We start from the raw sequence: 14,090 nt of genomic DNA on the forward strand, positions 1-14,090 counted from the left end.
AATGAACAGAGAAAGAATACTTTGCACATACACAGGCAACGTCCATTTCTGTGTTCTAACACACTTTACAGGAAGCAATTAATGCTTACAATGCCCATGTGAGGTTAGAGGTATAAAAGCTGCAATGCAGAGAAATTGACATGCTTATCCTCAGAGTCACATAATGGGGATTTCCAGTCTGGCACTCCAGCACTGAGTGCTTATATGGACTATACCTTAGAAATCATTCAACACTGTACAGGGTATGTATCATACACGCTGAACTGACTTGGCTCCCCAAAGAGATGTTGAAAAATTCTGAGCAATCTTTCGGTAGGTTTTGCGAAGAGAAACAAAGGCCATCAAATCATTCATTTAAATGTTAGTTTTAGAGCATATTGAAAAATGCTTTTATTATTTTGTAAGGGGAACAAGAAAAAGTGCCAAGAGGTTTTTCATCCTTCTATCAAAGCAGTTAGTTTACACGGTTAGTTTTCAGTGTCAAAACGATATTGGTTAACTGATAGTAAATTGTTGCAAGTCACGTCTGGTCACACAGCCAGTAGGAGGGGAAAGGAGCGCTCCAATATCGGCCCCTGGATCAAAACACCGAACTGGGGAAAAAAGTTAATGTCAACGTAATCTTTGCCTGGCTACTCATGTAAATAGGATAGAGAGATTTTATCTTTTGCTTTCCCTTCCAGTAAGTGAGATTTCCCCTTACAAAAGTTAACAGCATTTCAGCCAACGCCGAAAATGTACTGCCACTTTTGAGATGAGAGACGGGGCCTGCAAGATCTGCGCGTGATGATTTGAAAAGCCACCCCAGCCGTACGTGCAAGCAAGCACTCCCATGCGAGGATGTACAGACTCCCTGGGGGAGGCGGCAGAAGCTTCCTCTGAAATTTACCTGGAGAATGGAGATACATCTGCTCCAGCGCCCCTGCCCGCCTCTCGCCCCCTCCCGGTAGTCGCTAATTGTGAGCCAGGGAGCCTCCCGCACCTGTCTAACTCTCCCCACCGAGCTAAGGAGACTCCGCACCCACCGCACCGCTTCGCCGGGCCGGGCCCAAGTATCGCGGGAGCCGGGCGCTGCCCGCGCCGCCGCAGCCATTGGGCGGCGCGCCGGAGGAGGAGAGGCGGCGGCTGACGCGCGGCCACCGACCCGGCGAGGCGGCGGTGCGGAGCCGAACGCAGCGCAGCCCCCGCCGCGCCGCACAGCACCTCGCCTGGGCTGCCATGAGGAGGAGGAGGGCGGCGGCGTTGCGCTCTGCCCTGGACGGGCGGCGGCGCTGCTGAGCGCGGGGCCAGGGGCGCCGCTGCGGGGCTCAGCATCGCGCCGCAGGTAAGGGGGGTGCGGGCGGAGCATCCTCGGGCAGGACGAGTCTCAGCGCTACCGATCTCAGTGCGGAGCCTGCCAGGAGCGGCCCTCCCTTCCCCCGCTTGAACCGTGGCTCCTTTGTCAACTTTCAGTGCATGACGGTGGGTCCGTGTCCAGAGGCGAGACGCTCTTGCCGTGGCCGGTGGGTGCAGCCGGGGCCGGGGGGCAGCACTGGTACCGGGTGAGCCGCTCACTGGGCGAGGCGGATCGCGGAGAAAGCTGTCCTTGCCCCATTCCCGCTGCCTTGCCTGCAGATTCCAGGTACGGGTTAAGGTGGTGGAGAGCTCTTTAAGCAGGGGTAAGTCTGACCTGAGGCACCGGCTCTGGGCAGCGATGTATCGCAGCCTGCGATTAAATCCGAGTCCTGACACGCAGTTTTCTCCCTAACGCTAACGAACTGACGTTGTTTTTGAGGTTGAGGGAAAAGATGTAAATGTCACTGGAAAACGATAGCTAGTGTATGTTTAAGGTAGGTGGAGTGTATTGAAGGTAGAGACGGAACAGTGCTTTGGGCTGTGCATGTCAGCCGTAGGTCTCAAAGCTCTCTGGACGTCGTTAGCCTGACTCGCTCCTGTTTTTCCCAAGGCAGCGTCTCCGCTCGCAGCAGCGCAGACCGCTGTTAGCTCTTTCCTAGCCGCTTCTGTTTCAGCTTGCATGTAAAGGGTCAAATGCCGGTATAAACGACATTTGGCACAGCTGATTTGAAGCTAGGGGTTTTCTTCAGAACGTTGTGAAGTTAGGATGCCAGCTGTTTTTACAAAGAATTGAGTAAAAACTTCTTCCAAGCTTGCAAAAATAACATTTCTTCTCAAAAACTGTAAAATAAACTTTCTCAGTCTGAAAGAGTAAAGAAAGGCAAAACCCAGCTGCTGGAGCTGCCATTATTTCTTTTTTGTTGCAAAATGAGGATGGGTTGAATATATGTTTGGCTGTTCCTGGGTGACTGGAAATAGAAAAGATTAATGAGAGATTAAGACATACTTAGAATTACGTAGAGGAAGGCAAGAGGTAAAGATTATTTTAACTGGTTGATAGCTACTGACTTTGAGGAAAGAGAGGAGGTCTTAAGGTTTGTGTTGTTTTTCAGGTATTCTCTTAATTTTCCTCTGTTGTGCCCTTGGTTGATAGTTGATATACTGATGATCTTGGTGTTCTACATTCATCAGTAAAACCATGCAAAAGTGCTAAGGCTAATAGAGTTAAAAAATTGCTGGGACTTGAAAAATGATACTTTATCTTCTGGTATTTTTTTTTTCTTTAACTAGGCCTGTTACTACAAATGCTTTAGGATATATTTTTTTTTTAATATAAAAAGTGGTTTTAGAAGGCATTAAACTGAGAGTGTGTAATATGCCGTAAGTGTGGATTCCCCTGGGGTTAGTTTTTTTGAGGTTTGGAACTGATTTCTCCACCAGATCGGGATTCTAGAAACAAAGTGTGTGTTGTATCTTTCTCCCCTTGTGCTCATGCAGGAATGATTAATGTTTGCAAGTTCCTGAAGATGCGCTCTCGGGAGATGCTGATGCTGGTAGAATAGGGTGGAAAGATAGGCTCAGAATCTCCTATTTGACTGCGGATGAGCTTTAAGAAAATGCAAGTGGAAATAGTGCCTTTCAGGCACAAATGAGGACTGGGGGGGAGGATGTAAGCCTACGTGATTCTGGGGTTTATGTCTGTTAACACCTGCCTCCCACCTCCCCTAGAACAAACTATGATTCTTCCTGAACCATCATGAAGAAGAGAGGTGACATACCCTTTCCCACCATCTCTACCCTCAAGAACGCTATTCCTTGCAGAGAGTAAGTTGTAAAAATGTTCTTTATCAGCTGTAGCAGAAGCTTATGGCCAATTTATATTTGGACATGTGCAGAATCAGGTTGAGTTACTTTCCTTCTAATGTTAAGTGCAGTTGTTTTAGGTTGAGGCAAAAAACAGTAGAGAACTACCGAACCCTACTCTTGGATGACAGAAAAATTAAGGCTGAAGAAGAAAAGCAGAATCACTTGGAAATAAGAAACCAGGAAACCTTGTAATATTTTCTTTTTTCCTATGTAAGACAGAATTCTAATTCACATGAGGAGGAGACTTCAAGAAACTACTGCTTCTGAAAATACGGGAGAAGAATTCAGTACCATTTGGCTGTACATCGCTTTTATGAACATAGGAGAATATGGTTCTTTTTTTCTTTAATATAGTGAGAGCTGTGAACTTTCTAACGAGCCTGCTTTCCTCAAAGACAACAATATGAGTGGGGAAAAAAAAAAGATTAGACAGTGTATATTCTACTACTTTTGTGATCAGTTTTAAGTTAGATTAAGTATGATATGGCTTATTGATTGTCAAAAATGGCCTTTTTAATATTCACAAACTACTTTTTTCAAGACTGTTGTTCTGTTGGATTGGAAGAAGTGAGGGAGTTTTGATTTCCCAGCATTACAAGTTCCTTTGGCCTTGGTATGTAGAAAAAAGTATCAACAGGTTCTTCTCATCACAAGGTTGGTGAAATACTTGTTTTCAGTCGATGCAGCAGGAGGTGGTCCTGGGTGGGTATGTCCTCCTAGCTCAAATGAGCAAGAATGCCTTACAGTCACTATTTTCTGATCTTCAGGTTTGAGTTGATGGCTGCTGATGAGTGCTGCAGTAGTACTGCACGGTGGTGAGCAGTTGTACGTTCAGGAGATCACTGCCCTTTTTGGAAATGCAGAGAAGTAAGGAGTCGATCTTACAAGCAGGATTTGTGTAGGAGACTGTCTTACAGAGGCAGTGGCTCTTTCTTAATGGTTCTGTTATTCCAGCTGTTTAAAGTTTTAGGTTTGTAGTGTTATCTTCACACACAAATACCTTTGCACCAATCCTACTCATCACATGGACAATCTGAGTGTTCGGTTATTTTTTGGTGTCAGTGCAATGTTGATAATGAGTGTGTCAGCACAGTCAGGGTGGCTGGGCAGCTGGTCCTGTGTCTCTGTGGGATGTGTGGCACCTGTGTTGGTGAGTGCTGAAAGCCACATGCTTGATAAAGGTTCATAAGGAAATCACTGGTATGAGGCTACAGCTGCCCGGGCTGTGTCCTTCCTTGGATATTTGCACTGTAGCTTTTCTCCTGGTCCCTGTGTCACTGCCTGGCTTGCATCAGCATTTTGTTCTTGCTATTTGTTAATTTCACTGTTATGTGGGAGAGCACCCACCATCTGAAAACAGAGTAAATGTAGGCAGGTTAGTCTGCTAATTAGCTGTGATGAGGTCCTGCAGCAGCTTGCAGGGGAATACCTGCCTGCCACCTAGTGAGGCAGTCTTTGGAGATGAGAGAGGGGAGATGCCAGGGCTGACTGTCAGGGCAAGAATAAACCTGTGAGGTTGGTGACCAAAGTCCTCTGATTTGTTTATGTCTGCTACTTCCGGAGAAGAATGTGGAAAAAGGAATGAGAAGAGGATTTTGCATTTTTTTTGGTTTGCAGTATGTTATAGCACGTGGGACTGTGTTCTGGTATTTGGGTGTTGAGTTTATACCCATGTTCTTTTAAGGGTTTAGGTGGTTTTTTGTGTGTATGTGGTATTTTTTTGTTTGGTTTTTTTTTTTTTTAGTTGGCTTTATGTTTTTGGTGCTTTGTGCTGACACATTGGCAGAAACAGCCTGGTTTAGTACAAGGTTGGCATCTGAAGGCATGGGCTTCAGAGGACAGAGCAAACTGCAAATCCAGATAAATTCTTCAGAAATCTGACATAGCCTGCAAGCTAAACTGGCTTCCAGTGACGTTGCTCTGAACGCAAAAATTATTTCTCGTCTGGATTTTGGGGATATGGTGCTTTGAGGTATCAATTCTGGGAGAAACTGGTGCTTGTAATTGCCTGACTCTAGTCTGAACAAAGTAATGCAAAGTAAAGGGTAGGCTTTTATTACAAAGAAGTTTGGTTAGATGAATTAATAAGTCTTTTCCACTTTAATTTCTGAGTCACGGAAATGCATTTTAAAGTGAAGAATAGGTCTATTATTAAATGTCAAGCAGCCTATTTCAGGAAAAGAGAAAGGGGTAGAAACTAATTCTTAAAACACAAAACACTGCATAGCTCTAACTACAGACCTGATTTCCATCCGTCCCGCCCCCCCTTTTTGTTTTATTTTTTCATTTCTTACTAAATGTGAAAGCTTCCTGTATCGATCTGGGAGATTGGCAGTTCTAGCATTATAAGGTCTTCAGATAGCTGTACATGAATTAGTAAACTGCCCATGGTATTAAATGTTGATTCATGGTTTGTGGAGAGTTATAGTACGTATTGAGGTTTGGTTATATCAATCTAACTCAGGTTTTTGTAGGCAAAATGTATTTTAAATATATTTATTTTAAAATAAAGGTATGCCTTAGATAATCTTGCAGACCTTAAGGGTTCTTAAAGCAAGCTTGCCTCTTCCTTTTTTAAATAATGATGGCTCTCAGAGTGACTCTGATAAATTTAATCTATAATGCAGTGTAGCACATTTTACCCAAAGCTTGAGCAGTGGACTTACCTTGTTCAGTCATATTTCATAGTACCATGGTGCTACTACACATGGACGCTGTTGTGTTTTAATAGTCTTGTCAGTTCACACTGGCTAATTGCCAGTCGGTGCAGTACTGCCTGCACTGGACCTGAGTCTGAAGCAGAGATTGACAAAAGTAATAATGCCAAGTCTTTCTGGGACTGGCGCTTAAATATTGTCCTTGTCTGTTTGTGGGGTGTTTTGTTTTTTTTGTTTCATTTTGGTCTTGTTTTTTCAACTCCAGCACCTGCAATGAATCACAGGAAAGCCATGAGAAACAGTCACATTCATCCTTTGATTTATTAGAGATGAAGGCTGGAAATCTTAGATTTTTTGGATGAGCTGAGCTCTGGTCTGCCTTCCTTCATTTTGAAAAAGACGTTTGTGATTGCTCTTATTTCTGCTCAGGAATTTCTTCCAGCAAACTTCTTTCTGATTACTCCTGAGCTGACCTACCTATCTTTTGCAGAAGTCTGATCCAAGTGGCTCTGATGGAGCAGATTTGCACTATAGATCAGTTCTGAAAGGTTGAAACTCTGTTTTACTGGAGGGCTCTGTGGATGCTTTTACTACTGAGTTGCATGAATTAAAAAAAAATAAATATTCTGCTACTCTCACAAGCTCAGTGTTCATCAATGTGTACCTCACTTCAGTGTCAAATGTTGCATAATAACAGGGATTTGTCAACAGAAGTATTTAGTGTCTGAATTAACTGGTTCATATAATGATCTGGTGTTCTCACGTACTGTTGTGGTCTATACCATAACAGTGTCTATGGCCATCCTGAAGTTTTTATTTCTTTGCCTTTAGCCTAAATTCTTTCAAGTATGTGAGAGGAACACTTGAAAGGCTGTGAATTGAGATGCTTGCTAATATACAGAGATGTTAAACAGGATAAATTTCAGTGCTGGCTGAGGTGCTAAAAACATACACATAGTTAAAAGAATGGTCTACATGACAAATAAGAGATTTGCTTGAAAATGCAGCGTGCCTCAGTTAAATAATGAAAAGGCAGGAAATTACCACTGGAGTCATAACAGTAACATAACTCCATCCATTTATGTATCTTTGTAATGCACCTGCCATCTGAAGGCTATGTATATATGGTAGTGGATATGTACCCTAAAAGGTCAGCCAAGGCCAATTTCTGCCTCCCCCCTTCAATGGCATGTTTTTTCCCTTTGGTTTAGAAGGTATGTAGTTTGGTGCTGTGCAGACATATTGTGGAAATAGTCTCTGTGGAAATGTATAGCTGTGTATGGTGATATTTAATCAAACGTGTACTATAAAACACCAGTAGAAATAACAGATTGTCAGGAATAGGCACTTTTGATTCTGCTTTTCAGCTGTGAAGAACTGCACCCATGACGTGTGCTGTTTAACTGCAGTAAGAACCATGATATGATTTGGAAGCATGGCTCTATCCCTCATCCTCTGAAGAAGTGAGACACTGTAGTGGCAGTGCAGGTATTGCTGGGGCACGTTTTGCTGTGTCTCAGTTCCTCTCTTATCGTTAAAGTTGGTTAAACTTCTCTAGCATATAGCAAAACTTAAGTTTAAAATATGGCCCCACCAGGAGGCAGAAGCAGGCCTTCTGTTCCTTCTGCAAGTTGGACTTCAGGGTGCTGGTGGGATTCGTGGGTGGTTTGTTGTCCCCATAGGCAGTGCCTAGTGCATCCCTGCTGCTGCCAGATGGCCCCACATAGCTGTGGGCACATGCAGCCTCAGCTCTGGGGGAGGCTGGTGGAGCCATGAGCCACTTGGAGCAGAAAAACTGAATTCTTTCCGTCCCCAAGAGCAAGCTGTAAACCTCCTGGTGGGCTGGGGAGCAAGGCTGATGTCCTGAGGTACAAAGGCTGCACTGGTGGCTGGTGGGAAGCTGGGGAGTGGCCAGGCAGCTCAGGGGGCTATTGGTAGAGGCTGGTACCCAGGGGAGCAGCCCCCCAGTTGCTAAGCAACTGCTGCCTGATGCTGTGCTGCAGCATGCTGTACATGCATGCAGATGTGGCCACATCTGGCAAAGGAAAGAAGTGTAGCATTCTTCCTCATGTTCTGTCTGCGTTCCTATAATACATTGTAGATTAAGCTGCATCAGGCCCTTCATTAAGCTCTTACAGCTCTTACATTAAGATCAATATTGTCTTGAAAAATGTTCAGCTCTACTTTAGATTTCATTCCATATGAAATTAACTGTTTTGTTTTGAAACAGTAATAACATGCAGTTTGCATCCTTTCTTACCCAAGTAGAAACCCTTTCTTACCCATTTTGCTTGCATCCTTTCTTACCCATCTAGACATCATTAGTCACTTTTGGTGTTCCTGGAAGTACTGATGGCTAACACAAGTTGCTTTGCACAGGTTGCAGTCTTGCAGGTTTGGGAGATCAGACTGAGGTCAGAGTAGTCTCGATATTAATTTGTAATTAATATAAAAAATATTAATTACAATACCGGAAGTAGATGGGCTCTGGGACTCTTAACTGTGCTTCTATATTTCTATCAGTAAAAGCACCAAGTGATAAAATTGGGCAAGTCTTCTGATTGTCTTTGGAGGAACTTAACATGAAGGTTATGCTTACACCTAGCAGACCACACTGTCCCTTAGGCAACTTTTGTCTTTCTCTTTTTCTCGTGTGTGACGAGCAGGCTCAGGGATGGGCAGGAGCTGACTGCCCTGATGGGCAGAGTGGATGCTAATCCTTCGGGAGTGGTTTTGGAAGGGACAGATGCCTTTGAGGGATCCATGCAAATGAGACCTAGGGCCTGGTCCCTTTTTCACGCTGGTAGTAAAAAACTGGCTCAGGAGCTGAGGCTTTTGTTTGAATGAATGTGCTAATGTGGGGCAATGTGTCAAACTTTGAAGGGTGTGACTGCAGGAACATCACCAGGGAAGTAAAACCAGTGACTGCTTTTCAAAGTCTTGGCCTCAGTCTGTGCTCCTATTGTTTCCACAAAGGGGATAATACTACTTCTTTTAATATTACAGAGATACTGTGAAAGTGAATTAAAAGCTTTTGAGGTGACTGGAAAGAGCAGTCATGAATGTCGTGGCTTTGAGCCCCTGAGAAAATGAAATATTTTTCATTCTGTGCATGGCTTGGCTTGTATGAAATAAATAGGGCATGGGGCTGTGTGGTGAGTGAGCTACAAGAAGAAATACCGAACAATTGCTTCGTTTTCCCAAATCTGATCTGCTGTGTGCACTCAGTGAAAGTGAGCTCTGTGGAAGGGTGGATTTTTGTTTTATATGTGAAAAAGGCAAATCAAGGTTTTGCAGCTATCTTTAATGCTGCCAGTTTTTCAGAGCTTGGATTTGTAACCTCTAACATTCTCATACCACAGCATTTTGTTGTGGCAGTTTTAGGAAACGCTGGCAATGCAGATGATTTCTGAATTTGCATCCCGTTTTCTATTATAAATCTCTCTTTATTGCTTATAACACTGCCAAACTGTAGGTTTTTGGGGCAGGAATTTCCCTCATTTTGTTGTTGCTAGATGCTGGTTTTAAATTAGTTTTATTCTTAGAAGTGGTAGCTCAAACCTCCAGCATTTACTTCCCTCCTCTTCCTGAAAACCTTGTTACTCTGTATATTAGTAAAATAAAGCCCTGCTCTTTGAGAAGCTTTGTCTCATCTGAGATCTGGAGGAGGGATTTAAATTAGCCGACATGGCCAGAGATGGTGCTTGTGTTGAGGTTCCTTCCACTCGTGGCTGTTGGTGGCCAGATTGTTGTGGCCGTTGACATCCCATTTGCCAGCAATGCCTGCTTGATACCCTTTGTGGGTATTGTTCTGGGTGGTGGTGAGCCTGGATAGAGCTGTGGAAGGAGCCTGTTTGTTTCAGTGCAGGCAGGAAAAGAAAAGTCTGAGCTGAGCGAAAGAGCTTGGCCCTTGAAGAAAAACATGTATTTGGAGGCAAAGAGAGAATCAACTGCTTGGAAAAGGGTGCTGTGGGTAGGCTTAGGGGGCAGAAAATGGGTGGAGAAGATCACTGAGGACCCTGACTGGGCCTTTAAATATCTGAACAAGGGAACATTAAGGATTGGAAAGTGAGAGGAGGAGGAGACCCCTGACAGGAGAGGACTGCTATTCTTTGCACTGCGGGAGCAGTGAGGTGGCAGAGCAAAGGACAGAGCAGGAAGGAAACAGCTGGGTGACAGAAAAGACCAGCCTGGAGACTGGAGCTGGGGTGTGCTGGTGCTGAGAGTGGCTGAGTGCTGATGCCTCATGGGAAGATGAGGTGATGAGGCCATAGTGCTGATGTGCTTTTAAGCATTGCCTTACATTCTCCAGTTCTGGCTCCTTGTGGGTTGGGAGGTTTTCTTACTGGTTTGAGTTTGAGTGCTTGAACTTTGTCGTCCTCTTATGTAGTGCTGAGGTCTTCCTTGTGTGATAGGAATTGAGTAGTACAAGTTTAAACCATACACTTTTACGTGAGTGGCTCATGCACGAGGCATAGAGAGAGCAGGTTGTTTGTGTTTGTACTTGGGAGGAAGATGAAGAAATGAATGATTCTCATTATAGGCACAAGTCCTTGCTTAAGTTTCTTATTTGCTGCTAAGAACTCTTGGAAAAGCAGCCAGAGGTGCGCTGCTGGTTTAGTTTTGCTTTTTTAGATTAGTGGCCATTGTATGTAGTTCTTGGTTTAAGGCGCACTGTTTATATCTCAAGGAATTGTAATATAAAGCATTTACGGATGCCGAAAAACATTCAATATCCACAAATGTGTTGACAGGAACTTGGAGGTTTTGGCAGAAGGATTCCAAGATTGGTGTGAGGTGGTCTGGACCATGACTGAGGTTTTTTTCTCATGTATTTTGTGTTACCTCAAATGTGAGAATGAAAACCTTGTTCCTGTTTGCCTGGCCCTAGCTTTTAATTTGTTTTCATTTCAAGTACTTACTGCAAAATGCTATTCTGCTTAGTCAATATGATTGTGATTTAGTTTTTTTGAGCAAATGCAACGTTCGAAGAGGGGGAGAAAAGGGAGAATGGAGGTACATCAGTCTTGAAACAGACCTGGGTTAAAAAAAAATCCAAATGATAAACTTTCCTTTTATAAAAATAACCAACCAAAACCCACAGACAGAAAACAAACAGGAAAAACAACAGGAAAAAAAAACCAACAAATCTCCAAACAAAAAAAGCCCCAAACCATTTGTCTGAAACTGTTTTTTCAAATTCAACTTCAGCACTTTATTGAAGAAAAAAGTTCAATTAGCCTATCTTGGTGATATCTGTATATACATTTGGAAGTGAATATGCATGGACTTTGCTGATTTTATTTGTTCAACCAAATCTTAATTGAAATATAAGCTAATTTCAGGATTACTTGTGGGTGGGTGAGTAGGGCTTGGGAGCTCTATGGTATGTGTGGAAGCTGTTTCAACTGAGTGATGCCGATATGGTTATGGGTGGTTCATGGCTTAGCGTATGCTTAGAGAAGGGTCAGGGAGGGTGGTCTTCACCAGAAGGCTACGTAGACAGCAAGTGGTCCCTCCTCAGTCATTTGATCTTCATTCCTCATCCTGTGTGAATGAAGCTTCCAGCAGGGACCTTGAAGGAGAGAGCCTCCCCTTCAACAAGACACCTGTCAGACTCAGTGGTGGAATTGAGCTCTTGTGTGTCTTTGGAAGCTTCCTCCTACCCCATATAGATAGCTTTTGTGAATTAGATCTAGATAATATAGATAGGGTGAATTTGAAACTTGCATTCCAAGGGGGAAAAAAAAAAAAAAGTCATCCCTCATACTTATCCACAAGCCAGATTTCTTACAGACATTCCTGGATATGTTTGCACAGCAACTAGCTGCTAAGTTACAGTATCTGCTGGCAGTTTTTCTCTGGGTAATGAAATACTTTATTTAATTTCTTCCTTGGAAAAAAACCCAAATGTATTTGTAGGACATGAAGAGTAGAAGGCTTGGGTCTTTGCCACTGGTAATCCTGACTTTTGTAGCAAAGCAACCCAGGACTAGATAGATGGTTAGAGCTTGAGGCCAGAGGCTGCACTGCGTGTCACCTGTAGTGAGGTGCTGTGCGTACATGGAAGTACCTTGAATTAAGTGGACTTAAAAAAATTGAAGTGTGTTCTCCCCCTTTAAGAAACGGGAGGAATATTGAATCTAAATGTTAACTATTGTAAAAAAGAAGCATGCCATCACTGCTGCTAACTGTAACAGCCTGTTGCAGCACCTTTATTTGATCAAGCACTTGAAAGCTAGCTAGTTTGTCATAGAAGGCTGCTGTGGTTTCTGTACAGGCTGTTTAAAAACTGCACAGCTTTGGGAATAGAAGATATTTTTTTTCCAATCTCCCATCAATGACTGCTATGCTTCAGAGGTTTACTTGCTTATATTGAAATAAGAACTGATGAAGAAAAAATTCTCCTGCATTATTAAGAGCTTGGGGAGGAAGTGCCTTTGTATCTCAGCTGGTGCTGAACAAATAACTATTGTATTCAACACTACAAAAGCTGGTTACAGCCACCATGGTGACAGGGGCTGCATGGGGAGGGTTAACACTTCAGCTCCTTTCCCCCTCTCTTTTTTTTCTAATACAGATCTGTTAATTTGCCTTTTCTTTGTCATTTTCTTCCTATAATTGAGCTGTTCCTGTTGGCTAGCATGAAAATGAATTGTGCTATTCTGAAGCACGTATTCCTGAGCCCTTGAAATTTTACATCAACTGGCTGTGTATCGCTACAGCTAGAAAAGGAGCTATTGTCTGTGATAATATTTAAGACAGATGGAAAACTTTATTAATGATTACATAGTAAAATAGCGCTTCAGGAATAATGCGGAAAACTAAGTCATTCCATCTCTTCCAGTGCTTTAAACTGACAGAGGGGAGATTTAGATTAAATATTAGGAAAAAGCTCTTCCCTGTGTGCGTGGTGAGGTTGATCAGAGAAGCTGTGGCTGCCCCACCCCTGGGAGTGTTCAAGGCCAGGTTGGACGGGGCTTTGACCAACCTCATCTAGTGGAAGGTGTCCCTGCTTGTGGCAGGGGGTTGGAACTGGATGAATCTTTAAGGTCACTTCCAACTCAAACCATTCTAGGATTTGATGATTCTATGAAATTTCTTTATGTTCTGGGAAAGTCAGTAAGATGATGAGGACTTTCTTCTGTTTGTTTTCTTTTATAGGTACTTCGGAAGTTGCACAGCAGTTCAGTGCTTCGACAGTACGTGGCCAAAGCAGAGCTCCCAGTCTTCACATGGAATGCAGCTTATAACGGTAAGCTTAAGTTTTTAGAAGCAGTCACCTAGCTTACATATCTGCACTAGGAGCAGATGTGGAGGCCCTAGAACAGCATAAATACATTATTTGAAGAAAATGAAAATTTAAGTTTTCTTCTTGGAGTTAATATATGTCTAATGTTCAATAAACCTATGGGTATTGGCTAGAACCATCTGTTAGCACTACTTCATTGGGGTTTTTTGTGTGTTATCTTTAGTAAAATTTATTACGTTGCATGAAAGGTGTATGTGTGTTGGACGTTCTAAATGAAGGCAAGACTATCCATGACTTAAGCAGCACAAAATGGTAGGTATTCATAAAAGGATGGTAGAAAACAGAAAGTGCCTGTGTCTTTGGGAAGAAACAGATACTTTTAAATATCTCCACACTGTACTTTCCTATACATTTTTCCAGTTCAAACTGTGTGTACATGTTAGCTAATTCAGATGCTTTTTTTCTTTGCTTGCAGTGGGATGCTGGTCCTTGCTTCCATGTTGGATTTTAGCTGTGGGAGTTTGATACCTCTCAGCAACTGCTGTCTTTCCTCAGTATTTGACCTAGAAACCAAGTAAAGCGATGAGGAGATTTGTTTACTGCAAGGTGGTTCTAGCCACTTCTCTTATGTGGGTGCTTGTGGATGTCTTCTTACTTCTGTACTTTAGTGAATGTAATAAATGTGATGATAAGAAAGAGAGGTCTCTGCTTCCTGCTCTGAGGGGTAAGTGCCAAATCTAAGGTGTCTTTAAAGGTCATAGATTTTTATTTATTTTTTTAATGTATTTAGCCTCATGTATGGCTCTCTGTACTTCCTAAACTATTTTTCCCATTCAAACAGACAAAATACGAGGATCTGAAGAATTTTGTTTCTCTAGTGCTTTAGTGGTTTCTGAATTAATTCCCGTTATCCTAATGTTTGACCTTTGCTGTAACAAAGCCTGAGTCTTGTGTTTTCTTCAGCAAAACTAATATAAATT

The 14,090-nt window shown here is 42.9% G+C and overlaps 1 protein-coding gene across 4 annotated transcripts in view; it reads left to right on the forward strand.

The window, feature by feature from the left end:
- The first annotated feature begins 1,188 nt into the window (after positions 1–1,188).
- The window catches only part of GALNT13 (polypeptide N-acetylgalactosaminyltransferase 13), a 142,012-nt gene continuing 129,110 nt past the window's right edge, over positions 1,189–14,090 (forward strand). For 2 of the 4 annotated variants that reach the window (XM_061363778.1, XM_061363780.1), the window contains exons 1-3: positions 8,794–9,782; positions 13,023–13,113; positions 13,586–13,834. In XM_061363778.1, coding sequence (XP_061219762.1) covers positions 13,693–13,834 — 142 coding nt within the window. In that variant the 5' untranslated portion in view covers positions 8,794–9,782; positions 13,023–13,113; positions 13,586–13,692. Of the gene's footprint in view, positions 1,325–8,793; positions 9,783–13,022; positions 13,114–13,585; positions 13,835–14,090 lie in introns of those variants that run through there. The other 2 variants (XM_061363779.1, XM_061363781.1) reach the window with 2 other exon arrangements.

This window comes from Neopsephotus bourkii, unplaced genomic scaffold, assembly GCF_033783945.1.
Source record: "Neopsephotus bourkii isolate Nb327-2 ecotype Australia unplaced genomic scaffold, CSIRO-AGI_Nbou_v1 NB_1181, whole genome shotgun sequence".
NCBI lineage: Eukaryota > Metazoa > Chordata > Aves > Psittaciformes > Psittacidae > Neopsephotus > Neopsephotus bourkii.